At 41.9% G+C, this 25,335-nt stretch overlaps 1 protein-coding gene across 1 annotated transcript in view; it reads left to right on the forward strand.

The window, feature by feature from the left end:
* The window catches only part of si:ch211-51a6.2 (neurotrypsin), a 72,032-nt gene extending 49,110 nt beyond the window's left edge, over window positions 1–22,922 (forward strand). The window contains 12 exon segments of the mRNA XM_034239721.1: window positions 2,643–2,915; window positions 4,248–4,266; window positions 4,268–4,324; window positions 4,327–4,370; window positions 4,697–4,715; window positions 4,717–4,746; window positions 4,748–4,843; window positions 4,845–4,907; window positions 4,909–4,947; window positions 4,949–4,966; window positions 4,968–4,983; window positions 21,954–22,922. Coding sequence (XP_034095612.1) covers window positions 2,643–2,915; window positions 4,248–4,266; window positions 4,268–4,324; window positions 4,327–4,370; window positions 4,697–4,715; window positions 4,717–4,746; window positions 4,748–4,843; window positions 4,845–4,907; window positions 4,909–4,947; window positions 4,949–4,966; window positions 4,968–4,983; window positions 21,954–22,273 — 994 coding nt within the window. The 3' untranslated portion in view covers window positions 22,274–22,922.
* Window positions 22,923–25,335: the final 2,413 nt, after the last annotated feature.

The following is a 25,335-nucleotide window of genomic DNA, read 5'->3' on the forward strand; positions in this document are numbered from 1 at the left end:
TTATGTTAAAAATGTTTACAATTTCCATGCACTTTACTGTTAAAACAATGTGATTGTGACTATTTTGAAGATTCTGCTTAGTGTTAACAATTGAAATGCACTTAACTGTTTTAAATAATCTCAATGTATGACCATATTGCACTTATACATTTGGTCAATTAAAAAAAACATGATCAATAAAATCTTGTGTGTGGGCAATATATTGTTTACTGGTAACCTTACTAATAAAGTAATATTAATGTGTAATATAGATCAATTATTAAGTAAATAGCTGCCTACGATTAGGAGTAAATATTACTCATTTATAAGTAATACGTTTCATTAAGTAATTGAGTTAGATTTTACTTAATTTCTTAAAGTAAGTCTTATATATTAAATATTAGTAACCTTTACCCAGCTGCCTATGATTGAGAGTAAATATTACTCATTTATATATAATATGTTTTAAGTAATTGAGTTAGATTTTACTTAATTTCTTAAAGTAAGTCTTATATATTAAATATTAGTAACCTTTACCCAGCTGCCTATGATTGAGAGTAAATATTACTCATTTATATATAATATGTTTTAAGTAATTGAGTTAGATTTTACTTAATTTCTTAAAGTAAGTCTTATATATTAAATATTAGTAACCTTTACCCAAAAACATTGGTAAAATCTACTCAAAAGAAGTGTGTGCAAATTGTTACCCCCATTTTATTGAGTAGATCTTATAGGTTGGTTTTTACAGTGTGGTTCACCTGGGTCCAGCTACTCATACAGTATGTTAGGTGGGGAAGGATCATGGCAGTCATAGAGTTTTGTTACAGGTGTTGTCAAACAGTTCCTTATATATCTAAAGGTTGCTAGATTGTATTTAGTTATTTGCATTACCTTTCTCACTTGTTTTTTGAAGGATAGAGTAGTGTCAAGGATAATGCCTAGATATTTAAAATGTGTAACTGTTTGAATGACCTCCCCAGACACATAGACCTTGGGTTCACAGTGTGATACAGTGTTGGTCTTGCTAAAAAACATACAGACTGTCTTCTTAACATTCAGATATAGCTGTGAGTCAGTAAGCCATTGATTTACATGAACCATTGCATCATTTAATTTGGCCGCAGCTTGAGCCTTGGTTTTTGCATGGACATAAATGACAGTGTCATCAGCATACATTTGCACCTCACATCCAGTGCACACTGATGGCAAGTCATTTATATAAAGGCTGAATAGAATTGGGCCCAGGATAGATCCCTGGGGTACACCCAGTTCATTCCTCAGGGGTGGTGATGTCTCGCCACTTACCCTTACACACTGAACTCTGTCTGACAGATAGGAGCTCATCCAGTCTATTGCACTGGGTGAGAAATTAAAATAAGACATTTTGTGAATGAGTACTTGATGATTGACTGTATCAAAAGCTTTCTTAAGATCTAAGAAGATTGCTCCAACAATGCCTCCTTTGTCCATTTTTGATTTCATATTTTCCACAAGGAAACAATGTGCGGTCTCAGTGGAATGATTGGCTCGGAAGCCGAATTGCATGGGGTGTAGTGTGAAAGGACTACTGTTAAGATGTCCAGTCAATTGCTCAGCTACACATTTCTCAGAGATCTTAGACATGACAGGTAAAATACTAATGGGCCTATAGTTGTTTGCATCAGTTGTGTCCCTGGATTTGTGGACTGGCACAACAATGGCTAACTTCCAGTCTTTTGGGAATGTTCCTAAAAGAGGTGTTAATTATTTTGGTAATTGTCCCTGTGAGAGTGGTAGCATGTTTCTTTAGAAACAGAATCCTGTCCAAAAGGGTCTTTTGATTTGGAATTGTTTAAAGAAGAAATGATAGAATGAACTTTGGATTCAGAAGTCTCTGTCAGGGAGAAGACTGGCTGTGTACAATCAATAGGTGATGATTCTGAGCTGCCAGTTCGCAACACAGCAGGTTGACGTCTTTAGTCCAGGAAAAGGATCAAAATGTCTTGGCAATTTACTGGATAGGATAACATTTGGTTCAAACGTTTATGTTCTGTCTTAATGACTTATGTTAGTCCTCTGACTTTTTCCATCCTGTTGGATACAACTGTTCTCAGAAATACAGCAAACTGCTGTCATCTAACTGGGATGAAATAAAGCAAGGATAAAAGTTAATTAAATTATGCAGAAAGGAAGATTTGAAAACAGATTTCACATGACAGTCAATATAAAGCTTCTTTTTTTTTAAAGATAAAAACGAGATGGTTTATACTGGTTTATATTTGATTTGATTACATGAATTAATGTTGAAGTTGAGATTTACCTGAAATATTTGAACTGCTACTGTGTACGGAATAGTGCTGTGAAAAAGCACCTTATTGTTTAAAGTGTTTGCAAACCCAATGTTATTGCACTTTTGTTCATATAGCAGTACTTTTTAAATAAAGGTGTGCAATACACCACTTATTGAATTTTGCTCATAACAATGCGATTAATCGAGATTTAAAATGATTATCGCTGCCCAGCACTGGAATTAACACATGAGAAGGTAGGATCACAGTCAGCAGACACAATGAAATACATTCACTTCAGTGCCCCTGAGATTTGAGAAAGTAATGTCAAACTGCATTTATATTTAAAACGTGAAAGATTCTTAAGATGCTGTGTGTGGCCCTGAACTGCAGCGGTGTGGCTAAAGCTCGCTCCATGGCGTACTTTGGAGAAGGTCAGGGTCCCATCCACCTGGACAACGTGCGCTGCTCGGGCACAGAGACGTCTTTAGGCCAGTGTGCGGCTGCGGCTCAGGACGCCCATGACTGCCGCCACAGTGAGGATGCCGGGGTCATCTGCGACTACACCCTGGACCCTCTGGGGGCCGGGGCCCTGCAGACCTGTGGCCTGAGGCTCAACAACCAGAGGAGGCGCCGCAGGATCATAGGGGGGGATAAGTCCCTAAGGTCAGTGCACACACACACACACACACACACCACACACACACACACACACACACACACACACACACACACACACACACACACACACACACCACACACACACACACACACACACACACACACACCCTGTAGCAGGTACCTGCAGTGGATTGTAGAGGAGCAGGGGCCCAAATTAATAAAAGGGCAAGCTGCCGATTCTGGTGATTTTTAAATAAATATATAGCTAGGATAATTAATTATATGTATATTTGTGACAGTTTAAAGGGTTGTTCAAATGTATGTAGTTCAAACAAACCCATGGGGTTGTTCAAAAACTGCTGCATGACAGTTAATTATTGACACATGAAATAAATGAAGTGTATTTCGGTAAATTATTCTCACATGTTAACTCGCCCAAAGCCCTCTGACTGACAGAAGCTCAGTACTGCTGACAAAGATGCGCTTCCTCTCTCGCCTCCATATCCCTCTTACATTACATTTCATTTAGCTGACGCTTTTATCCAAAGCGACTTACAATAAGTACATTCGACCAGGAAGACACAACCTTGAAGAAAACAGAATCATATAAGTACATCAGGTTTCATAGAGCCAAACATTTCAAGTGCTACTCAACTGGCTTAGATAAGCCAGTCCTTTATTAGTATATAAATGCTCTGTTAGCAATTCTATGTTAGCAATTCTATCGCTCGAAGTGGAGTCGAAAGAGATGAGTTTTCAGTCTGCGCCGGAAGATGTGTAAGCTATCTGCCGTCCTGATGTCAATGGGGAGCTCATTCCACCATCTTGGAGCCAGGACAGCAAACCCACGTGTTTTTGCTGATGGGAACTTGGGTCCCCCTCGTAGTGAGGGTGCAGAGAGCTGTTTGGCTTACCACCTTCTCCACAGAGGAACCAGGCACAATGCTTCAGTAATGACGGGAAATAAAAAGATGCTGATATTGGACGGCTAAGATACTGCTACTATGTGCCAAATAATTTGGTTTAATATAATTCACATATCATATAACATTAAGGCACACACTTTCTTTTTTGTGATCAAATGTATTAAACAAATGGTACAATCAATAACATCAAATGCAATACAGTACAAAACAAATCTACAGAAAGAAACAAAACAAGATGTATTGTGTGTGTGTGTGTGTGTGTGTGTGTGTGTGTGTGTGTGTGTGTGTGTGTGTGTGTGTGTGTGTGTGTGTGTGTGTGTGTGTGTGTGTGTGTGTGTGTGTGTGTGTGTGTGTGTGTGTGTGTGTGTGTGTGTGTGTGTGTGTGGTGTGTGTGTGTGTGGTGTGTGTGTGTGTGTGTGTGTGTGTGTGGTGTGTGTGTAGGTGTGTGTAGGGAGTGGCCATGGCAGGTTGTCAGTGTGGCTGCGCTCTCAGTCCAGAGGGGCCAACCCTCTGTGCGGGGCCTCTCTGAATCGGACACTGCTGGGCTGCTGACGGCCGCTCACTGCTTCAAGAGGTAGGTGGACAGCGCCCCTCTGGTGGACACCTTTCAATGTTTTCAGTTGGGTTAAACACATAATGTTGACATGGAACAATATAATATGTAATTTTTGGTAATATCATTTTGAAACAATATATTTCAATTTTAAATACTGTTTTTTAGTTGAGGTCCACTATAAATATGAGAAATCCAAAGGACTCTTTCTGCTGCTTAACCTTTTGCGCAGTGTTGTGATGCCTTATCATGTTAAATTTAATGGTTCTTCTCTGTGCCTGCATTGTTAGTAAACTTTACTTTAATATTAAATGATAATCAAAACCTACCTTTCTTTGCTCCTCCAGATTTGGCAGTGACCCAACCCCGCTACGTGGTGCGCCTTGGTGACTACCATAACCGAGGAGCAGGATGACTTTGAACGCACCTTGTCACCTGAACGCATCGTTATCCACAGGAAGTACCACAGTCAGGGCTGGGAGCACGACATCGCCCCTGCTGCGGCTCAAAGGCACAGAGGGAAGCTGTGTGGCGTTCAACCCTCACACTGCAGCCGTGTTGTCTGCCACAGGTGGGCAGCCGGCGGGAGAAGAGGCCTAACCGCCTGCGTGATCACCCGGCTGGGGCCTGACAGGTAACTTCCTCTTTCAATCCCAACGTCACCCAACGTCTTTATTTTACCATCAGAATCAGAACCAAGCGTGATGGCATGTTAATGACAACCAGGGAATAAGTCAAAGAAGCATCACTGTACACCCGAGTGAGTCCAAGCACACAAGCTTATTGCTCTAAATATCAACGTGTTTGCTTTAAAACTAAACAGTTTACAGTGGTGGCTGGTGGAATCTTCTCTAGGTAGGGCTGTGCCACATGCAATCAATTTCAGCAAACATCCCAGTATGACTTAATGCAAAAAAAACAGGAGTTTTCAGTGTTCATTTATTAGTCTTAAATTGTAAAAAACATCACCCGGACTGCATTCTTCTCCAGACTCCGCCCTGTCTCAATCCGCACTGAAGTCCTGGTTCATGCATTCCTCACATCCCATATTAACTATTGTAATACCATGCTTTCAGGTCTTCCCATCAAACTCCTCAATAAACTCCAAATCATTCAGAACTCTGCTGCCCGGATCATCACCCGCACAAAGTCCTCTGACCACATCACCCCCATCCTCTGACCACATCACCTCCATCCTCTGACCACATCACCCCCATCCTCTGACCACATCACCCCCATCCTCACCCATCTGCATTGGCTACCTGTAAAATACCGGATAGACTTCCAAACCCTCCTGCTCACATTCAAACCCCTCCACAACCTGAACCCCACCTATCTGGCTGACCTCCTACACCCACCTCTCTCCCTCCGCTTCTCCTCTGCTGGCCTGCTAACCGTCCCCACCCCACGCCTATTCACGATGGGAGCTCAGGCTTTTAGCTGCTTCCAAACTATGGAACTCTCTCCCCCTTCACATCCGACAGTCTGACACACCACATTCACGTCCCTCCTCAAAACCCACCTGTTCAGATCAGCCTACTCACTGTAGTGCTACATGTCTCCTGTTTCCCAACATGTTCCCTGTTACAGTCCTTTGTACTGACTTAAACCTTTCCTTAGAATATGTTATGAATTGTAAGGGTGTCCTTGGGGTGATTTGAAAGGCGCCTCTAAATAGAATGAATTATTATTATTATTATTATTATTTATCTAAAACGAATGTAATAACTTTTAAAAACTTTTTCCAGTCACTTGCCCCATGCATTCAGCAGCAGCAGGCCATTCACTTTGATGTTACCCCGTTATGAAATGTCATCATTTCCACAATAAAGAAATGCTACATAAACGTTATCTTGCACATTTGATCTAACCATCTCTGTTTCTAACTTTCAATATATTTTAAAAGAGATCTCTCTCTCTCATCTGCGTGCGGGGGCGGGGCCTCACAGACACGCTGCATCTCTCTCTCTCCCTCTCTCTCCCTCTCTCTCCCCTCTCTCTCCCTCTCTCTCCCTCTCTCTCCCTCTCTCTCTCTCGCGCTCACAGACATGCTGCAGCGCCGTGCAGTGTGCACACAGATCTGCCGGTAATGAATATTACATTTTGTGAGGAAACCTTTCCACCAATAATTCCAATAAGTATTCCAAAATGTATTCACTTCAGGTTTACGAAAGTAACTATAATCAGATAACTCATTTTTCCAATATAACGCGAGCTGAATCCAGTTACTTGATTTGTGTATTCTGATTACGTAACGCCGTTACATGTATTTCGTTACAACCCAACCCTGATCAGAAACAATGAGCAACGTGTTTTGGGAGTAATATGGTCTGTGTTTACATTAGCAAGCATCGCTAACACTCAGAGCTAACGCTGTACTGGAGAGAATATGTGTAACGTAATGTCGTTGTGGTAAACCGAGAGAGAGAAACATTTGAGCTCCATACTGTTTCAGAAATAATGCTTGATGTGGTTTGGAACATAATATGGCATTTAATCACGGCAGCGTTTAGCTGAGTTTCTCCCGGTAGAAAACTCTCTTAGCAGGGGAAAGCTGTGTGACGCTACAAAGGGGCGTGGCTAGCAGCAGCTGTTCCATTTAAAGCTATGGTCACAGAATCAGCCTTTTTGGAACAGGGCTGGAATAGAGGGGTATGAGGCATGCTACAATGGGTGATCTGTTTGGTATTTTAAGCAAACAACTTCACAGACATAAATTGTATAGGTGTGGCCCTACAATTAGGGTTGCCAACCGTCCCGTATTAGCCGGGACGTCCCGTATTTGAGCCAAAAGGGGCGTGTCCTGTACGGGACTTTGTTTGTCCCGGACTCCCGTGTAAAGGGAAAAATAAAAAATATGTTTCTGTTTGCGCGCAATGCAGTGTGTCTGGCCTGTGTGTTTGTGTGCTGTATGGGAAGGGCACTAGGACCGCTCAGTTGACAGGGCAGGCACAATGCTCGCACGTGTGTGTGAGATTTTCTCCGGTGGGCCGCGGGCGCGGCATCATTGTTTGTGTGGCATGTCAGCCTGTTCAGTCGTGTGGGAAAATGAGCGCTGCCGGTGGAGGAGGTGATAATAGCCGCATTCACACCGCAGGACTTTCCCTGGTACTTTGGTTCTTTAGTTCCGTTAGTACCAATAATGTCGCGTTCACACCGCCGGGACTACTCAGTGCCGGGAACTCTTTTGGCCATTTTCAGTCCCTGCTAGAGAGGTGGTACGAACCTGGTGATAAAAGAGTGCCAATTTCTATTCTATTTCTATTGGCTGGGCGAATTGCAAAACACGCCCCTTTAGACTCTGATTTTATTTTGTTAGGCAGCCATTTTTTTCCTCGCTACAAAACCACATCCACACCTGAGCGAGTCGTTTTTTTTGTACTTTAAAGCAGTTATGACCACACGTACTACAACACCGGAGCGGTGGAATGATGAGGAAGTGTCGGCGCTTCTGGCAATTTACTCTGAGGACGGGATGCAGCAGCTTCCACAGAAAGCAGTTCCTAACTCCAAATGTTTTGAGCGATGTTCGCAAAAGCTACTTGAGCTGGGAATCGTGCACAGTGCACACGGATGCCGGGTAAAAATAAAGAAACTCAGGCAGGACTATAAAAAAATTAAAGACCACAATAATAAGAGTGGTAACGATTTTCTATTGTTATTATATATTGCCACTGTTTTTTAATACTGACACCTAACTTGCACTAAGGTGTGTCTGCTCTGCTGCTATGTATATTGCCACTGTTACATTGTTTTGAAACTACTTACACTTTATTTTACATTTCACACGTTTATTTAACTTCAATTTACATGCATACGACACACCTGGAACAGCGTGATGCCGTTATTGTTATGTCTTGACTGTGCAATAAAACAAACAAACTGGCGAAGCTTTATTTATTGTGTCCCACCCATAGACTGTATATATAAATGGACGTAGGGTCCGTGACGTCACCCATAGGATTCTGCAGAGTTGCCGTGAAGCCCTTAGTAGGCGGAGTCGGCCACTAACGGCTCGACAGTCACGTTAGAGTTCAACTCCCGCCTTCTCCAAATAAGGGCAAAGAGGCGGAGCCGAGGCGGGACCTGCTGCCACCGAGCTGAAATTTCCAGAAATTTACCAAGCTAAGCTAACATTTACGTTTCTAAGGTAAGCGGACATGCAACTATAAATAATAATCTAAGTTATTGAGTTTTTAGCATAATACTTCAGAATCTTAAAACCCCTTAACGTTTGTATGCAATTGTGCTAAATTCAACACTGGAATCAAGCAAATATTAATATGTTTGCATGACATTAGTTATTTATATTTTGATATCACTTAACTATACGTTTAATACATTTAAGTCAAGCTAAGGTACATGTGATGGTAGCTAGTTAGTGCTCTTACCTGTGAGGCCTCCTCCAAACAGCATAATAACCAGACTGTATCATTAAAACTAAGTACCAGTTATAGATCCTTGACTTTAGACAAACAATTCAAAAGATAAAATGTATTTAAAGACCAATCTTTATTTGAATGTGCCTCTTAACCTGAGATATTAGTTATGTAGTAATAGTATTGACAATCTAAAAAAACTGAGCAACTCAACAGTCAACTTTATGTTTCTTATTGTCTAAAGCATTTATTATTTTCATTTTCCCCCTCTCATATTCAGTGTGGACGGATTGAGACAGCGTGGTGTCCAGAGAGCTGCAGAGACTTCAGGGAGAAACCTCCGTGTGATGGACGTCCTGTCTGTTGGTTTGGAGAGGACTGAGGGTCTTTCCTCTGCGAGGAGGACCAGGCCTGATGGAGGAGCCCATGCTGGGCATAGCTGATACCAACTGCGCAGGCCTAGTCTGTCACTTTATTTGACTAAATATGTTTACTTATACATTTAATAGGTTTACACCTTCTGTCCATATGTGCTTTTGGTTCACATTTCAATAAATTGTATTTGTATTTGCACTCCTTTTGTCCATTATTCTTACTGAAAATGTTAGATTACACATTCACATCTGACTGAAGATTGGCCCCATTTATTTGTGACGTTGCAAAACAAGGTACATGTTGTGAAGCTCATAAAGTGAGGCAAATAGAAATAATCAGCTGATGGAGTGTAGATGTGGAAATAGCTGCATTCGATCAGCTGACTGTTTTTACAATAAAAGTAGTTTCTTAGTGAATGTCCTGTACTGGTCTTAAAATCTCATAACATCAGCTTTTAATGTTCCTCTTGGATGTTCTTCTTGACCCTCAGAGAAGGAGAACATGTCGTGTCTTTCAGGCATGTCCTTTTCCTAACAAAAATGACAGGAAACATAAAACATATTATTGCAGAACAAGTGTGTTATTTATGAAAGCGGTGTGTTTGTGTGTTTAGGGGCTGTAGATATAATTATTTTGTAATTGTAATGTTTTTTTTTATTTCAACAGTGAGCTACAAAGACAATCAGATTATGAATGAACAGTATGAAGTTCATCAACATTGAAATATATGTTATTATCAAAATAATATTGAACTGTTATCAAAACGTAGTGCAACTGTAGAAGCTTGCTCTGTTGTCTCACTGAAAGAATCACTTTTACCACGTTTTTTACAGACAATATTGAGAGATAAATAGCAGCAGTTCTCACTATGTGTTAAATATCTTTGCCTTCAATACATTACATTAGAAAGCTGACAAAGTCATATTGCTAAATATCTAAATGTAACTTTTTGCATGGAAAAAACCCTCAACTTCACTGATGTGTAGGTGATCTAGTATTGTTTATGGAATGTATATCAGTGTATTCAAGTCAATACTTCATTCATTTAAACCAATATCTTTCTTGATTCTTTGTACAGTATGAAAAAAGAGTCTTTGTACCTGTGCTGAAGTTCACTGCTGTGAGGAGTCCAGTTCTGTCTCTCACTCTCTGGTCCAGCCTGTCTGCATCACCTGGACACCTTAAACAAACAGATATATATGTAAAGTACCATGTGTACAAACAATATAACTGATTCTCTTCTGTTGAACATGTTGGATTGTGTATTGTCCGAGTCAGGGTCCTTTTTATTTTACTGTAACTTTGGAAGTTGTGGTTACCAATGCTTACTGTTTATTTGATACCCATTGGTAATGCAATTAATAAAAACTTCAAGGTTTGGGTTCGTTCTTCAGATGACTGTGACGTTAACGTGTAAGCTCGATAATGAACTCCAGCTCAACCAACCATATTGTAATATCTAAGTAATCATCTTGAAATATGACATTAATAATTGTAATATACACACATCTTATTGTGAGGTTGATTTCACATACACTACTTCGACATTAGCTTGTCTACATACTTGAGCATAGCCAATTTAAATTAACCTTAGATGCATACAGTTCTACTTACATAATAAAATATCTCTAAGTTACAAGGATGTAACCTTATTTTATCAACCTCAAACAGAAGCCGTTTGTTCAACAGTATTATCCCACTTAACACTTGTCTATTTCGTTTTAACCTTTATATATACAGTCTATGATTTTAACTTGGAGGCTACGATTACAATCGTTAGCACCGATGTAGCTACCACTAGCCACTAACTAACCCAAGCCTTACCATTCATTACGTAGCCGATTAAAATCATTAACACATAAATAAAGCACTCGAATTTCACTTACCGCATTCATGCACCGTCTGTTTTAACCGCAGAGCGAGTCACAATAGTCCGATATATAAGCATGAAGAACAAACAACCACGGCCGGCTACAAGGCAAGTTTGGCAAGTCAAGTTTATTTATATAGCACTTTTCAACACAAGGCAATTCAAAGTGCTTTACAAAAAATGAAAGAGATTAAGAAAATGGCATTTAAAATCAGTCATTAAAAAGAAAAGCTAATAAAATAAACATTAAAAGAAAAAAATACATGGCAGTCAATTAAACATTAAAAGAAAAAAGTACATGGATAAAAGTTACAGTGCAGTCTAAGATATGAATAGTTCAATTAAAAGCAGCGACAAAAAAGAAAAGTCTTCAGCCTGGATTTAAAAGTAGTCAGAGTTGCAGCGGACCTGCAGGTTTCTGGGAGTTTGTTCCAGATATTTGGAGCATAATAACTGAACGCTGCTTTACCATGTTTAGTTCTGACTCTGGGGACAGAAAGCTGACCAGTCCCTGAAGACCTGAGAGATCTGGATGGTTCATAATTTAGCAGGAGGTCAGAAATGTATTTTGGGCCTAAACCATTCAGTGCTTTATAAACCAGCAGCAGTATTTTGAAATCTATTCTTTGACACACAGGAAGCCAGTGTAAAGACTTCAGAACAGGAGTGATGTGATCCACTTTCTTAGTGTTAGTGAGGACTCGAGCAGCGGCGTTCTGAATTAGCTGCAGCTTTCTAATAGATTTTTTAGTGAGACCTGTGAAGACACCATTGCAGTAGTCGAGTCTACTGAAGATAAAAGCATGGACAAGTTTTTCCAAATCCTGCTGTGACATTAGTCTTTTAATCCTAGATATATTCTTTAGGTGATAGTAGGCTGATTTAGTAACAGTTTTAATGTGACTGTTGAAACTCAGGTCAGAGTCCATGACTACACCTAGAGTTCTGGCTTTATCTGTTGTTTTGAACATTGCAGACTGAAGCTCAGTGCTAACTTTTATACGTTCTGACTTGGCTCCAAAAACCATTACCTCAGTTTTATCTTTGTTTAATTGGAGAAAGTGCTGACACATCCAGTCATTGATTTGTTCAATGCACTTACTCAGTGTTTGAATTGGAGCATAGTCTCCTGGTGAAATTGTCACGTAAATTTGTGTGTCATCTGCATAGCTATGGTAACTTATTTTGTTGTTCTTCTTTATCTGAGCCAGTGGTAGCATGTAGATGTTAAAGAGAAGAGGCCCCAAGATGGAGCCTTGAGGAACCCCACATGTCATATTTGTCAACTCAGATGTGTATTTACCTATAGAAACAAAGTTGTTTCTGTCCTTTAAGTAGGATTCAAACCAATTCAGAACTGTTTCCGAAAGTCCCACCCAGTTTTCCAGTCGGTCTAGTAATATGCTGTGGTCAACAGTGTCAAACGCAGCACTGAGATCTAATAATACTAACACTGAAGTTCTGCCACTGTCTGTGTTTAAGTGGATGTCATTAAAGACCTTTACAAGAGCAGTCTCAGTGCTTTGGTTTGGACGAAAGCCTGACTGGAACACATCAAAACAGTTATTTAAATGAAAGAAATTACTCAACTGTTGAAAAACAACTTTTTCAATGATTTTACCTAGAAATGGGAGGTTTGATATGGGCCTGTAATTGTTCATTACTGAAGCATCTAGATTATTCTTTTTTAAGAGCGGTTTAATGACTGCAGTTTTCAGGGCCTGTGGAAAAATACCTGAGTGAAGAGATTTGTTTACTATATGAAGTAGATCTGAGGCCATGCAAGGCAAAAACATCTTTGAAAAATCCTGTTGGAATAATATCAAGGCAGCAAGAGGAGGATTTCAGAAGTTGAATAATGTCCTCTAGGTTTTTATCATTAATCTGATGGAATTGTGTCATGATGTCTGAATTGATATTAGGTGGAGACTAGGAGACAACACATTTGCTGTATCCTGATGCAGAGGCACTGACTGCTTGTCTGATTTTCTGAATTTTGTCAGTGAAAAAGGAGGCAAAATCATTGCAACGCCCTGGTGGATAGAAATTCAGAGGCTACTGACACTGGGGGGTTAGTTAGTCTGTCGACGGTAGCAAACAAGGCACGTGCGTTGTTTTTGTTTTTGGTAATGATGTCAGAGAAGAACGATTGTCGTGCGTTTTTCAATTCCAAATTATAAAGGCCAAGTCTCTCTTTATAGATTTCAAAGTGAACCTGGAGATTTGTTTTTCGCCACCTGCGTTCAGCTTTTCGACATTCTCTTTTTTCTGTTTTCACGGTCATGGCCTTTCTCCATGGAGATATTTTCTTGCCAGACACTTCCTTTACCTTGGTTGGAGCAATGGCATCTATAACATTTTTAATTTTTGAATTAAAATGATCTACTAGCTCATTTACTGAGATGTTGGCAGGGGCAAGTGTGGAAGAGAAATTCTGAGTAAACATTTCCCTAGTATTTTCAGTTAAATATCGCTTTGTGGTTACCTCTTTTTGAACATTTTTGTGAACAGAAATAGAGCTCTCAAAGAAAACACAGGAATGATCAGAGAAGTGCAACATCAGTCACCACAACCTTAGAGATATTCACACCCTTTGAGATAATTAAGTCCAGAGTGTGCCCCTTATTGTGCGTGGGCTCCGTCACATGCTGAGTCAGTCCATAGCTATCAAGAACACAAAACAGTTCTTTAGCCCCTCTGTCCTGGGGGTTGTCAACATGGATGTTAAAATCACCAACAATGACTAGACGGTCAAAGTCAATACACACTATAGACAGCAGTTCAGTAAAGTCATCAAAAAAGCTTGCACAGTATTTAGGTGGTCTATAGATATTTAGGAACAGAGCTCGAGAGGAGCATTTCAGCCGAAGGGCCACATATTCAAAAGAATCAAAGTTTCCATACGCTGTCTTCCTGCATTGAAGGGAATCATTGAACAGAATAGCAACTCCACCCCCTTTCTTATGCATTATTTCCTGACTCATAAAACTAAAGTTGGGAGGGATTGATTCGATAAGAACAGCTGCACTGTTATTTTGTTCAATCCAAGTTTCTGTTAAAAACATAAAATCGAGATTGTGCTCAGTGATAAAATCATTGATTAAAAATGTTTTTCCTGCCAAAGACCTGACATTTAATAAAGCTAGTTTAAGTTTGTTAAACACACTATCAGTCATGTTTTTTGTAACAAGCTGTGGCTGACATGGAATCACTGCTAAATTAGATACACTCACACAAACGTTTGAGCGCTTCCTGTTTCTATGATTCACCGCTCTTAATCTATTACCTATCAACACAGATATCGGCAAAGCTACTGGCAGGCAGGGCCCCGACATGTCCTGGAAAGAGTTGAGAGTGCCATATACGCCCTTGAGCCTGGACCCATCACATATCAGTAAGAGTTTGTTGTGTTTTGTACACACACATCCTTATCAGGCTTCGGAGACTGCAGATGCCCCCTCGAAGGGAGGGGAGGTGGTCGACGTAGGCACGGTGATGGAGACGGGCGAGATGGTGCGGGGGTAGAGGACATGCTGCCGGGGGGGGAGGTGGTTGACGTAGGCGCGGTGATGAGGACGGGGGAGATGGTGCGCGTCTCTGCAGTGATTTTGGTGGGCGTCGTTGAGGAGCGGGGGTAAAGGACATGGTGCCAGTCCTGCGTATCGCCTTCGTTTGGTCTTTGAACTCCAGGAAGGAATCGGTGCCAACCCTCTGTATCTCCTTTGTGTGTTCATCGATCTCCAGGAGGGTGGGCGAGGGGTGAAAGGGTGAACGGAGTATCCTCAAAGGTGTTGACAGGGGGGGGGGGGGTTGACGGGCAGTGGAGACTCCTCCATTTGTCTCATAGGTCTCCCATAATCAGAACATTCCTCAGGCGGGTGCAGTGATAATTCTTCAGGGTTTTCTGCGTGATGTGTTGTGTCTTTCTCCTGTTTTGATTCCTCTTGCCGCTTGTCCTTGGCAGAGGGAACAGATTGATGACGCAGGCAGTTGAATATGTTAGAGATAAACAATTTCACTCCTGACTTGTTCAGGCAAACTCCATTTGCCTTGAAAAGATGTCTGCGATGCCAGAAAAAGTTAAAATTGTCAATAAAATGAACAGAATGGTCAGTACAGACAGTTGAAAGCCAGGTGTTCAGTGCAAACAATCTGCTGAATCTCTCCACTCCTCTTCTGACTGGCGGTAGAGGGCCACTGATGAACACCTCTGCATTTAGAGAGCTGGCAGTTTCCAACAAACATTTAAAGTCTTCTTTCAGCACTTCTGACTGTTGTTTCACAACATCATTTGTTCCAATGTGCAGTACCACATTCTTCACAGTCGGATGTTCAGCCCCAATATGCAGGATCTTCTCAGCCAAGTCAGAGACCACATCCTTGGGAAAACAGAGTACTTTGGTGTTGTTCTTATTACACAGACCTTTTACATCTCTTACAGCAGAGTCACCCACAATTAGAGTTTCAGGCCCAGTCAGTTAGCTTTCCCTCTAGCCTTTTACTTTTAGAGTAGCTATTGGTCCTTACCCTGCTGCGTGAAGAGGACAGGTTATCCAGGTCATCAGATCTCCGGTTCTCGGTCAGCGGAGCGTATCTGTTCTGGATTGGCACACTTGGTGGTTTAGGAGGATTGTTTGTAATTCTCCCTTTAGCAGCTGTCCACTGCTGTTTCCTAGTATGAATAGGGGTTGAAGAGGCGCTCTTCCTGGGTGATAACAATGCAGGCCAGCCGGTCGCATCACAGATTTCGGAGCTCTGGGCTCTGCCTGTTATCCGTCCTCCCAAATCCCATGGAAATGATTTACTCTTAGGCTTTGCACCCAGAGAGTTCCAGGGAGGACTACCACTTGTAGATGTATTACCCAGTACACAGCCCTCCTGTTCCTTGGAATCCTTGTAGCTGCTAACTAGCTGTGAGTTAGCATACCCTTCTCCATTATTTTGCAACACTGGTAAAGTCGTGTCATTCCCACGACATAGTCCATTCATTTCCACGTTAACTTCCAACCGTTGCATTTTCATTTCCAACACAGCCATCTTCTGTATAAGTTTCTGGAAGTCATCTGTAGAGAACGGAGGCATTTTGCTACCAACTAGCTAAATAGCAGTAGCCTACCAGGCTTTAGCTGTTGCTAGGCCACGCTATTGTAAGACTGACGTCGTCGTAAAAATGTTGAAATATGGCTGAAACCCTCCGTCTATTTACGAAGATGAACTGTCCCAGTGATAAGTTAATGTCCAGGAGCCGCTGCTCGAAGTTTTCAGAGAATAAGAATAGGAAAATCAGCATAAAAAGTAAGCAGAGGCAAGAGCAAGCAGAAAAGCGTCTGCACTGTAAGAAAGATAAGCAAGAACACAAGTTGTGTTTCCTGGATGAGCTGAGCAGGCAGAGTCCCTGTAGCTAGCTTCACGGAGCAGCTAGCAGAGAGACAAAAAGCTAACAGCGGCAGGCACTTGACAGAGCCGTCACTCAATGTGACCACGCCCTAATCTATGCACAAACTTTAAGACCTAATATAAATAAAAGGGTCGCGTTAGAAAACAATTCACTCACAGATCCATAATCATGAAGGTGGAATCTAACTATATCGCTAATAAAATGTATGGAGCCAGGGGTAGAAACATGTTTTTTTCTGCTCTAAAGTTGGGCATTTTAACATGGGGGTCTATGGAAATTGCTCCTTTCTGCAGCCATCGCCTATCGGCCAATATATGAACTGCAGTGTGTGGCACTTCCGTATTGGCTTCCCGGCTCTACCCCACAGTTTGCCGCTTGGTCCCACCCCAAATTTGCAGAATAGAAGAATGTGAGAGCAGACAGGTGTCGGTGGTTGAATTTATCTACAATGTTGCAACCTTGTGCAGCAATGGCAGGGGCAGAAACACAAGTCTTACACACATAAACACAAGTCATTTATCATGTCATTTGTTTTAGATAAATAAGGGAAAAACACCAAACAAGGGTTAATGTCCTTTTCCAAAATCAGCCTGAGGGGGTAATATATAATAAATACATAAAGATAAAGTCCATTGTTATAATGGGGTATTTTATTTGTAAATTATCCTTATTACCCTTATGAACTCCATCATGTCTGAGGTCGGAAAGTAAACAAACGCCTCATACAGCGGGTGGGCTTTATACCCCCTCCCCCGTGTAGTTCTTCTTCTCTCGTTTTTTTTTTGTACTCGCCGTGAAGTGGTTTTGCGGCCTGCCATTAAACCCAGAGAAGAAGAAGACGAAGTGACGTCAGCGTAATCTTGCCTCAGGGAAAGTACTGCGGTGTGAATGCGATTGGCACTAGCCCCCTGGCGGATTCAGTGCCGTGGTACTTTAGTGCCGGCACTAAAGTACGGCAAGTCCTGCGGTGTGAAAGCGGCTATTGAAAGAGGAGAAGAGAGAGAGGATGTGGTTCTGGGCCCTGGCCCTTCTAAAAAGAAAAGACTTGTGTCTTACAACAAACAGTGGAAGAAAAACACAGTTGGGTAAAGCCTGAGTGGAGATCTGTCTCCGGTCTTCTGCGTGTGTGTGTGTGTGTGTGTGTGTGTGTGTGTGTGTGTGTGTGTGTGTGTGTGTGTGTGTGTGTGTGTGTGTGTGTGTGTGTGTGTGTGTGTGTGTGTGTGTGTGTGTGTGTGTGTGTGTGTGTGTGTGTGTGTGAGAGTCAGTCAGCTGATTGATGGGAAAATGGTTGGTTGAAGGATAACATTAAGTCTAATAATGATATACCGTGCATGTTCACATCATGTATACTTTGCATTACTTAATACCATTTTTCAAATATTTATTTTTCAACATTTTGGACAAAATAGCCAATTGTACATCGAGGTGCCCAGATGTCCCTAGTGCCCACCTATCCGATTTGAACATGCTGATGTACAATGTGATGTAGTAGCCTAATGCAGGTGTAAGATCATTGTGTTTGTATTGTGTTATAGGTATGCATAGTTTTCTATGCATTTTGGGGGATTTGACCCCTCGAACCCTAGGGGGCTGGCTCCCCCAAAAGAATTAAATAACATAACCCTAACCCTAAAACTGAAATAAAGTAACAAAGAAAAGTAACTAAATCCGCCAGAAACCCGAAAATCTTCGCGCGCGCGCGGGGGAAACATGCATATGTCCCGTTTCTCCATTTCTGGAAGTTGGCAACCCTACCTACAATATATATTTCAAATAAAGCATAATAGGTTCCCTTTAAGCATTTGAGACTGAGGACTAAGTACAAAGACTTTAAATCAATGGCATTAGAAATACTTGTATACATATCAAGCGGCAAACTCTGGGGAAGAGCCGGGACGCCAATACGGAAGTGCCACACACTGCAGTTCATCTAGTGGCCAGTAGGAGCAGGCTGCAGAAGGGAGCAATTTCCATAGACCCCCATGTTAAAATGCCCAACTTTACAGCAGAAATAAACATGTTTACATCGTGGTTCAAAAAACCATATTCTCTGTATAGTTAGATTCCCCCTTCATGACTACTGTGTGGGGGGTGCATTTTTTCTCAACTCATCTGTTTAATTAATATTAAGCCTTAAAGCTTTTGCATAAATTAGGGCGTGGTCACTTTGATGGACATGTACATGCCTCACTGTCAGCTAACAGCAACTTGTCCACTCTGCTAGGCTACAACCATAGAGGCTACAACGTTAGTTAGTTGTAGTTACTGTACTTGACCCTTTAGCCGTGTTCGTGTCGATTGTGCCTTTTAGGGAATATTGTTACAAATACCAGACAATTAAAATGTTGTGCTGTGCGCTTGAATGTACTAACAGAACTTCCAAGAAGTCTAAAATTATAATATTATACATGTTAACCCCGTTCGCAGGTGTTTGTGTGCTTGGTAGCTTAGCTTGCTACTTATTAGCCAGCTAAGGACGTAACCCTTTATATATACATATACATTTTAGTTTATGATTCAGCCTTGGGTAAGACTTTTATAGTCTATGGCTATGACGCCCATAATGCTAAACGGGAGCAAATGTTAATAGGGGACCCAATTCAATTATCCCAGTGGTGGTTGCCGGAGCTAACGGAGCCGCAGGGGGCTAGCACCAGCCGGCGTCCCGGAGCTAGCCCACTGCGGCTCCGTTAGGTCGGGCGGTGGAGTCCGTCTTTTCTCAACGTGTGAATGACAAGCATTAAGAATAACAAAATATAGCTAATTCTCTTGCAGATTGTCTCATTTGATTATGAATGTAACGTTTATATAACTTGGTATGCATGTATTTCATGTTAGCTTAGCTTCTTAGCCTGAGCTAGCTCTGTTTACTTCCAGTTCGGAGGCAGCAGGTCCTGCCTCGGAGGCAGCAGGTCCCGCCTCGGCTCCGCCTCTTTGCCCTTATTTGGAGCAGGCGGGATTAGACTCTGACGTTACAGTCGAGCCGTTAGTGGCCGACTCCGCCTACTAAGGGCTTCACGGCAACTCTGCAGAATCCTATGGGTGACGTCACGGACACTACGTCCATTTATATAACAACAATACATATATGTATTGTTGTGATATTAGGGTCATGCAGAGGCAGATCACTATCCCTTTAAGAGAGCGAGAGAGAGGGGTGTGGTGTGTGTGTGTGTGTGTGTGCATGGTAGAGCGAGAGTGAGCGAGCGTGTGTATGTTTTTGAAGTGAAACGAAGCAGCAGAAAAATAGGTCTGTCAAGTGTTTCTTTAACAAGAAGGTCAAATGATGACAGTCAGGAGGTGTAGCTGCCTTTATATGCGCGCGCATTCAGGTAGGCTCGCCCTGATTGACCGGCTACGTTTATACAACTTCAGTGTGTGAACCATGTGTGAACGCTCGCGTATCATTGATGAGAGTAGTAGGCCTACCAATAGAGTGGTGAAGTCACGCCCATCTACTTCCGCCCCATGGGACCTTATTTCTGAAAGATTAGGCTTGTTTGAGACAAGCGAGACCTGCGCAGTTGTGATCAACGTCTTGCTAGTGCGTTGCATGATGGTTAGTCATTTTGTCCGACTTGCTCTGGAGGCTCGCCTACATGAGACGTTGAAATCTCGCGGGACAAAGACGCCCGCAGCCTTGAGAGCGAGGCGTGGCGAGGCGGCGCAGTTGCTCTCCACGGGCTGCGGAAGCGAAATGCTTGATGGGAAACGACTCGCTGGTTTCTTGAGCTGAGCGCTCATTGGTGGGTTTTACCCCGTGCTGCTGATGAAACTCTCCAATTGGCTGGGCAAAAGTTTGTTGTTGTTTTGTGTCAGTTTTACGTCGCCACATCCATTCCCATTTTTCATCATTGTTCCACAATGTTTATCATCATGACATTAATATCTATATATTTTATACTATACTTGCACTGCTTACCGTTTTAATACTTTATATATCTTAGCATATTCATACACACTGTTCATACTGCTCACAGGCTGATATCTAGTGTATTCATACTCTTCACTGTTTATTCATCATTCAATTCATTCTATATTTTATTCTGTAGATGTTGTACATTACTTTTCACTTCACTGCTTGTTGCACCTGGTTAGAAGCTAAAGTGCATTTCGTTGTCTCAGTACCTGTAATATGTGCAATAACAATAAAGTTGAATCTAATCTTGAGCAGGAACAAATGTATTTACTTAGTACATCTGACATTAACGATTAAACACATGTGTGCATTCTTTATAAATGCAAACCGAGTCAAGCCGACTCCGGAGGTGTCGGTATACACCTTCAAGCTGTTTGCAATCCGCCAAAAAACCGAGAGAAGAAGAAGACGAAGCCGACTCCGAGCTGTCCGACTTCAGGCGAGCTTTTTGAGACCTCCCCCGGCTGCGATCGGCTATTCTCGTCTACTTTCGAGGCGAGCCGCAACGCGTCTCAAACAAGCCTAGTATCTATTGAAGTCAATGGAGAGAGAAAACGTATCTTTCGATCCCGTTTGAATTGTGCCATGAATTACACATATGATGTTTGTCAATCTTAAAAAATCATTTCCATGTCAAAAAAGTCACAGTTTGTCTTAAAACTGTTGAAATATAAGACTATGAAAAATACGCAACTAGAAAGACTACAAATCCCAGAGTCACGTACATTAACGTTACACATTACACTTGTGTTACTCACCGAAACCTTGTAAAGCCAGTCCGCATGCTGGCTCTTACGTAACCGACTAACTCCCGTTTTGTGTATACAGTTCTCAACATGGCCAGACTTGTAGTGATTTTCACCTCTTTTAATACTTTTCACTTCATTCTGAAAGAAAGAGGTGAAATGTGCTAACGTGACGGCCATCTTGGTGTTGGTGACGTATGCAAGACCAGAGTTGTAGTTCATTGAGCGCTTCACACAAACAAATGTGTTACTTCACAGTTTTACGACACATTTTTATTTTTTTGACTTGCAAAATAAAAAATGTAATTGACAAACATCATATGTGTAATGGTGAAGCCTGTGTGAGATAGAACCCTTGGTTTTCCAATTCCTGTGCCTTCGTTCCCTCCATTAGCTGTGGAACAGCCGCAGGTCTTTTCTGTGTTAGAGTTTTACTCCCTACAGAGTGTACTTTGAGGGTTTGTGACTCTGCAGACCGTTTACATGCAGAAAAACCTACATAACACACAAGGGGACGGCTGATAACCAGAAAAGCATATGATGGGACCTTTAAAATGAAGAAGAATGAAAGTAGCCTAAATATAAACTTTAAAGAAAATTCATTCAGAATGTCTACCTATAAAATATACATTTCAAAATGTATAGTAACACTGTCATCCTGCTAGTAATCTCACATTTGTTAAATGTATCAGTAATCTGATTACTTTTTAATGTCTTTGTAATCGAATACAGTTACGTTTTTTTGTAACCTGATTACGTAATCTCGTTACATGTAATCTGGTACTACCTAAACCTGCTACTACAACTGTTCCTATATCTCTTTTGGAACCTTCTAGTGATGCTTTCCTGTGACTGTATGATAGTATGTATTATTATGACTGAGCGTTGTCTTGTCCCCTGTGTCTCCCTGCTCTCAGACTCGGAGTACTCCCGCACCCTGCTGCAGGCCTGGGTCCCCCTGCTGCCAGCCTGGAGGTGCAAGAAGACCTACGGGGAACGCTTCACCAGCCGCATGCTGTGTGCAGGGAGCCTGTCGGAGCACCACCGGGTGGACAGTTGCCAGGGTGACAGTGGGGGTCCGCTGGTTTGCCAGGGGGAGGGGGGCCACTGGGTTCTCACAGGAGTTATCTCCTGGGGTCATGGCTGTGGTAACCCTTCCTTCCCTGGGGTGTACACACGTGTTAGCAGGTTTCTGCGATGGATTGACAAGGTCATAAACAAACCCTACAACACCTGATGGAGGACATGCTTTTACAGCTGGGTATGTGTGGTTGGATGAGGTCACTGAGGTATTGATTGATTGAAAATTGTATTAACAGATTGCAGAATGGGTACAATACAGTACAGCTCAATCCACACAATTGTTAAGGGGATGCAGACCAGAGAAAGACTTTTGTCTTGTTTACATCAGGGTCCCCCATTTTAATTCATCATAACATATATGACATACATGACACACACTGAGCCCACCTCTTCACAACTCTTACACAGCTTTCTGTACAAACATGCAGCAGCAGTAACCTCACACTATGCACTGAGGCCACCAGAACACGTAGAACCCGACCCAGGATCCCCCCTGGGACCAGAACACTGACCACATTTATCCCAACAGAAACACACACAATGACCTTAAACAACACTAAGAACCTGCAGCAACAACACCTAGATCACTTTTGTGTAAAATGATCATTTATTCATTTATTTAGAGTCCAGGTTCCACAACAACAAGAGGACTCTTCTTTACTGCACGACCTGTGCGCATCAGAAATTAATCAGAATGCTCAATGCGCTTCAAGGCACTTTGTGTTACCATTTTTGTTTCGTGGTTTACTGTAATTTAATCCAGGTGTAAAAATTGAGATAAAAGTATGGAATTGCAAACTAAACATATTTACTATACATATTTTTGAGCCTTCTCACCCACACCAATGTGCTCACCATCAGCACAACTTCATGCCTGATCCTTTTGGTGCTCTGCTGCAGAGACGTCCAGACAAGCAGCAGAACCGCAGAGAACAGAACTCTGTGGGGCTGTGGAGGGAAACCAGTCTGTTACCTCATTCACACCAACGCAACTCCGGTTCAAGCTCCGTGCTAGAGCTTTTCAGGTTCAGAACCGGTTCTTCGGTTTAGCTCCGGCACTTTTCACACCGCCCAGAGTCCGACTGATGCTGCATCATTGCGTCATCGTTTGCGTCATGACGTAACCGTTTGCGTGCCTGCTTCATAAAGCCAAACCGCGCGGAAACCCCTCACAGCTCACACCAACATCAACAACAATGGCCGATTGTGCTCCAGCTTCCTCTGTACCTCTTCAGAAGACCAGATTCCCAGTAGGTAGCTGGTCTCTTCAGTGGACCACTGCTGCTTGTTAAGTTTCTCCATCGTTGTGTACAAACTGGATAAAACGCGGGCTTTTTGTTGTTGTTCAGGAGTTGATCCCGCCCCTGCCCCCGCCTCGACGTAAACGTGACGTATGTGGTGCTTTTGCTCTGGCTGGACAATTTTTTGGTGCTTGAAACGAACCGGATTCCGGAGCTAAGAGCTTATCTTATTTTACAGTCATTGTTTTTTGTGAACATACATTTAGCAATACAATAAAATAGTATGTGAACTTAACCTAAAATAGTCTTTGATAATATCGTTATTATAATATCTGTGTGTTAGTCATTCTTCCCATGTCTCCCACACTGGGCTCTGCAGCTCATCTGTCTTCTCCTCTATCACTTCAAAAGGTGTGTCCATGTCAGTGTATCATAATCTCACAGTGTCAACGATAGACACATTTCCCAAAACAGATGACAGCCTGTGTCATAATGTGAGGAACTATGATCCGAGCCAATGATTACCTCACAGCATGTGTTCAAAAGTTGCTTCATGTAATGATGTCTTGTTTTTGGTTTGACAATCGGCTAAATTGCATTATGGCTGCACAATACAGATCATCATAGGTCCATAGTTCTGGACCTGATCCGCACCGAACCAGTGGAGAATTCTTCCAGGAACCAACATACATAAATATATTGATACACAAATACACGGAGAATAGTACTCATCCAAAGAGGATGTATGGAATAGAATACAGTGCACTAAAATGCATGCCTTACAATCAATCATGGTAAATGTGAACATCATGGAAAAACTAAACATATGCTAGCTTCATTAACATTCCAATATGTTTATTAAAAACTGATGTGATAAGGGTGTGTGTTTGGGGGGAGGGGCCTGTCTTGGAAAGGGCCAAGTCAAGATCTCTACTGATATTGTGCTTGCAGACATTGATTTGTATTTTAGAATACTGTACACAATGCATGTGTAAAACCAAGTGTATTCATTTTGTATGTTCTGTTCTGAATTGGCAAATACACGTTTAATATTTTATTATTTTTTATTCATTTGGAAAAAGACATGAATGTTGACTTTATGAAGCTGTATTTATTCTGTAGTAAATGTAACATGGTCATATTCTATGAGGCCTATTGCGAGTAAGCATACTGCTGGTGATATAATGTGTCTCGGCCACAGGACTCCAGTATTCAACCACACTAACAGACATTGTTAGGCGGCTGTTTGCTGATCCAAATGTAAGCCTTTTAATGTTTGGTCGATACAATTCAATATATGTCTCAAAACAATGAATACATTCTTAACAATCCCTCACAGACTTTCCTACATGATCCCTGCTCTATAACAGTGTGACATAACAAAATACTGCTTTATTTGTGAAGTGATTCAGACAATTGTGCTTTGTTCTCCCTCAAGTTGCTCTTACAGCGACGACACTCCGCACTCCCTGATGCTGCTTTATGAGACATATTCACTTTTAGTAGTAGTTGTTGATCAGAGTTTGAAAGCTAGAGTGAATATTGAGAGATTTTTGAAGGATTCAAGAGTGTTGGCCTTTCGGATGTGACTGGGAAGGGAGTTCCAGAGGGAGGGGGGAGGCTGCTGCGAAGGTCCTGTTACCCCAGGTCCAGAGGGAGGGGGGGCTGCAGCAAAGGCCCTGCCCCCCCAGGTCCAGAGCTTTGTCCTGATGGGCTGTAGTAGGTTAGCTTCAGCAGACCTGAGGCGACGAGTGGGGGTGTATGGTTGGATGAGGTCACTGAGGTATTGATTGATTGAAAATTGTATTAACAGATTGCAGAATGGGTACAATACAGTACAGCTCAATACACACAATTGTTAAGGGGATGCAGACCAGAGAAAGACTTTTGTCTTGTTTACATCAGGGTCCCCCATTTTAATTCATCATAACATATATGACATACATGACATACAAATAGACAGTACTGTTACATC

This window comes from Gymnodraco acuticeps, unplaced genomic scaffold (assembly GCF_902827175.1).
Source record: "Gymnodraco acuticeps unplaced genomic scaffold, fGymAcu1.1, whole genome shotgun sequence".
Taxonomy (NCBI): Eukaryota; Metazoa; Chordata; class Actinopteri; order Perciformes; family Bathydraconidae; genus Gymnodraco; species Gymnodraco acuticeps.